Source organism: Arachis ipaensis, chromosome B3 (genome assembly GCF_059453495.1).
Source record: "Arachis ipaensis isolate K30076 ecotype BB chromosome B3, ASM5945349v1, whole genome shotgun sequence".
Lineage (NCBI taxonomy): Eukaryota > Viridiplantae > Streptophyta > Magnoliopsida > Fabales > Fabaceae > Arachis > Arachis ipaensis.
Genome location: NC_142438.1, coordinates 130080663 through 130082390, shown reverse-complemented (window position 1 = coordinate 130082390; position 1728 = coordinate 130080663). Strand labels below are relative to the sequence as shown.

Here is a 1728-nt window from a genome sequence, read left to right as displayed (position 1 = left end):
TAATTCATGACTCTCTGATTTGGATGATTAGATACTTCTTTCTTTTACTAGTTAAAGGAGTTGATAGTATATAAACCCGGTTGTATTGTTGTTTTACATTAAGAATTCTTACATACTGGTTTTACTCTTCCATATATTGATTTGATCCTTTTTATCTTGAACCTTGGTCCAATGCTGGCATCTATATGAAGTTTTGGTATGTTTTCCCCTTCTCTGATTTTCAATTTTTTAATTGTTGTACTCAAGGTTGCAATCCAAGAGACCTACGGAACCTTGGAGGCTATTGAAGGGTAAGAGCAACAACAACAAGGTGGATGTTGACTTTGGTTGTGGTTTGGTTGGGAGAATTCTCCAACTCAAAAGCAACAATAGGTTGAGAAAATCATCAGTTCATTCACTACCCTTGAAAGCAAGCAACAACAAAGGACAACAGAGAGATCATAAGGTGGAAAACGAATCCAACAAGCCTCAAATTCATGAATCAAAGACTCCAAGTCCAAGAAACAAATTCACTGAGACCTTTCACACATTGAATGATGATAATAAACAAGCTAGAAAGAGCACCTCTGCCTACCGAAACAGCCAGAATTGAAGACCTTCAGATGCTGCAAGAAGCTCAACATTATCATCATCTGGTAACTCGGAGAAGCAACACAGAGAAGCCATTGGTAATTCTCTGTAACTTGCTAGGATCAACACTAATAGTCACCACCAAAAAGAAAACTTGAGTAGGTCCCCAGTCAAAGATTTTAGTCCCTTAAAACTCACTGGAAACTTGATAGTTAACAATAGCCCAAGAACCAGTGTATCCAAGAGCATGGAAAGTACTCCCAAGAGTAAAGAGTTAAACCCCATGTCAAGTTCTTATTATAACAATGCAAGCAGAGGAGGACTAATGGAGAATATAATGAGAAGGAACAATGATGAGTTTGCAGCTCAGTTTCGGAGTCTAAGGAATAATAATGGAGTAGACCCTGAGTTGTTGAAGGGAATGGGAAATGAAGCATACAAGCAGGGAAGGTTTGAAGAGGCTTTGACCTTGTATGACAGAGCAATTGCTATTGACTCCAACAAGGCTACATATCATTGTAATAAGAGTGCAGCTTTGATCGCATTGGGACGGCTTCTTGAAGCGATCATGGAGTGTGAGGAAGCTATCAAGTTAGACCCTTCTTATGGCAGAGCTCACAACCATTTGGCAACAATATATTTCAGGTACTTGGATCATAAAAATGAAAATGGCGGTGATTTTGTTTCTATTAATCTTTTCCCCCTTATAATAAAATTGTGAATTGGTGCAGGCTTGGAGAAGCAGAAAAGGCACTAACTTGTAATCAAGCAGCTTCAGATGATGATTCGGTTGTTGCTTTTCAAGCTCAGGCTCTTAAAGGCCACCTTAACAAATGCACTGAAGCTAGAAAAGTCAAAGATTGGAAAACTATAATAAAGGAAACACAGTCCGTAATATCATTAGGAGCCAATTTAGCTCCAAAGGTTAGTTTCCATGGTCTGGTTAACTTTTCTAATCCAATTCACCCAATTATCACTCACTGGTATCGTAAAATTTCTTTACTATATATAAGTTCCATACAATCACTAGTCCCTTAATAAGCCTTATGTTGAATAAAAAAATGGGTATGTATGTAACAGATATATGCTTTACAAACTGAAGCCTTATTGAAGCTCCTAAGACATCAAGAGGCACATGCCACTTATGCAGATTATTGA

The 1728-nt window shown here is 37.8% G+C and overlaps 1 protein-coding gene across 1 annotated transcript; it reads left to right on the top strand.

The window, feature by feature from the left end:
* The first annotated feature begins 769 nt into the window (after window positions 1-769).
* Window positions 770-1728, top strand: LOC107631102 (inactive TPR repeat-containing thioredoxin TTL3). Its single transcript, XM_021117411.2, has 3 exons — window positions 770-1215; window positions 1302-1494; window positions 1651-1728. The coding sequence occupies exons 1-3, from the start codon at window positions 818-820 to the stop codon at window positions 1726-1728; spliced, it is 669 nt and encodes a 222-aa protein (XP_020973070.2). The 5' UTR covers window positions 770-817.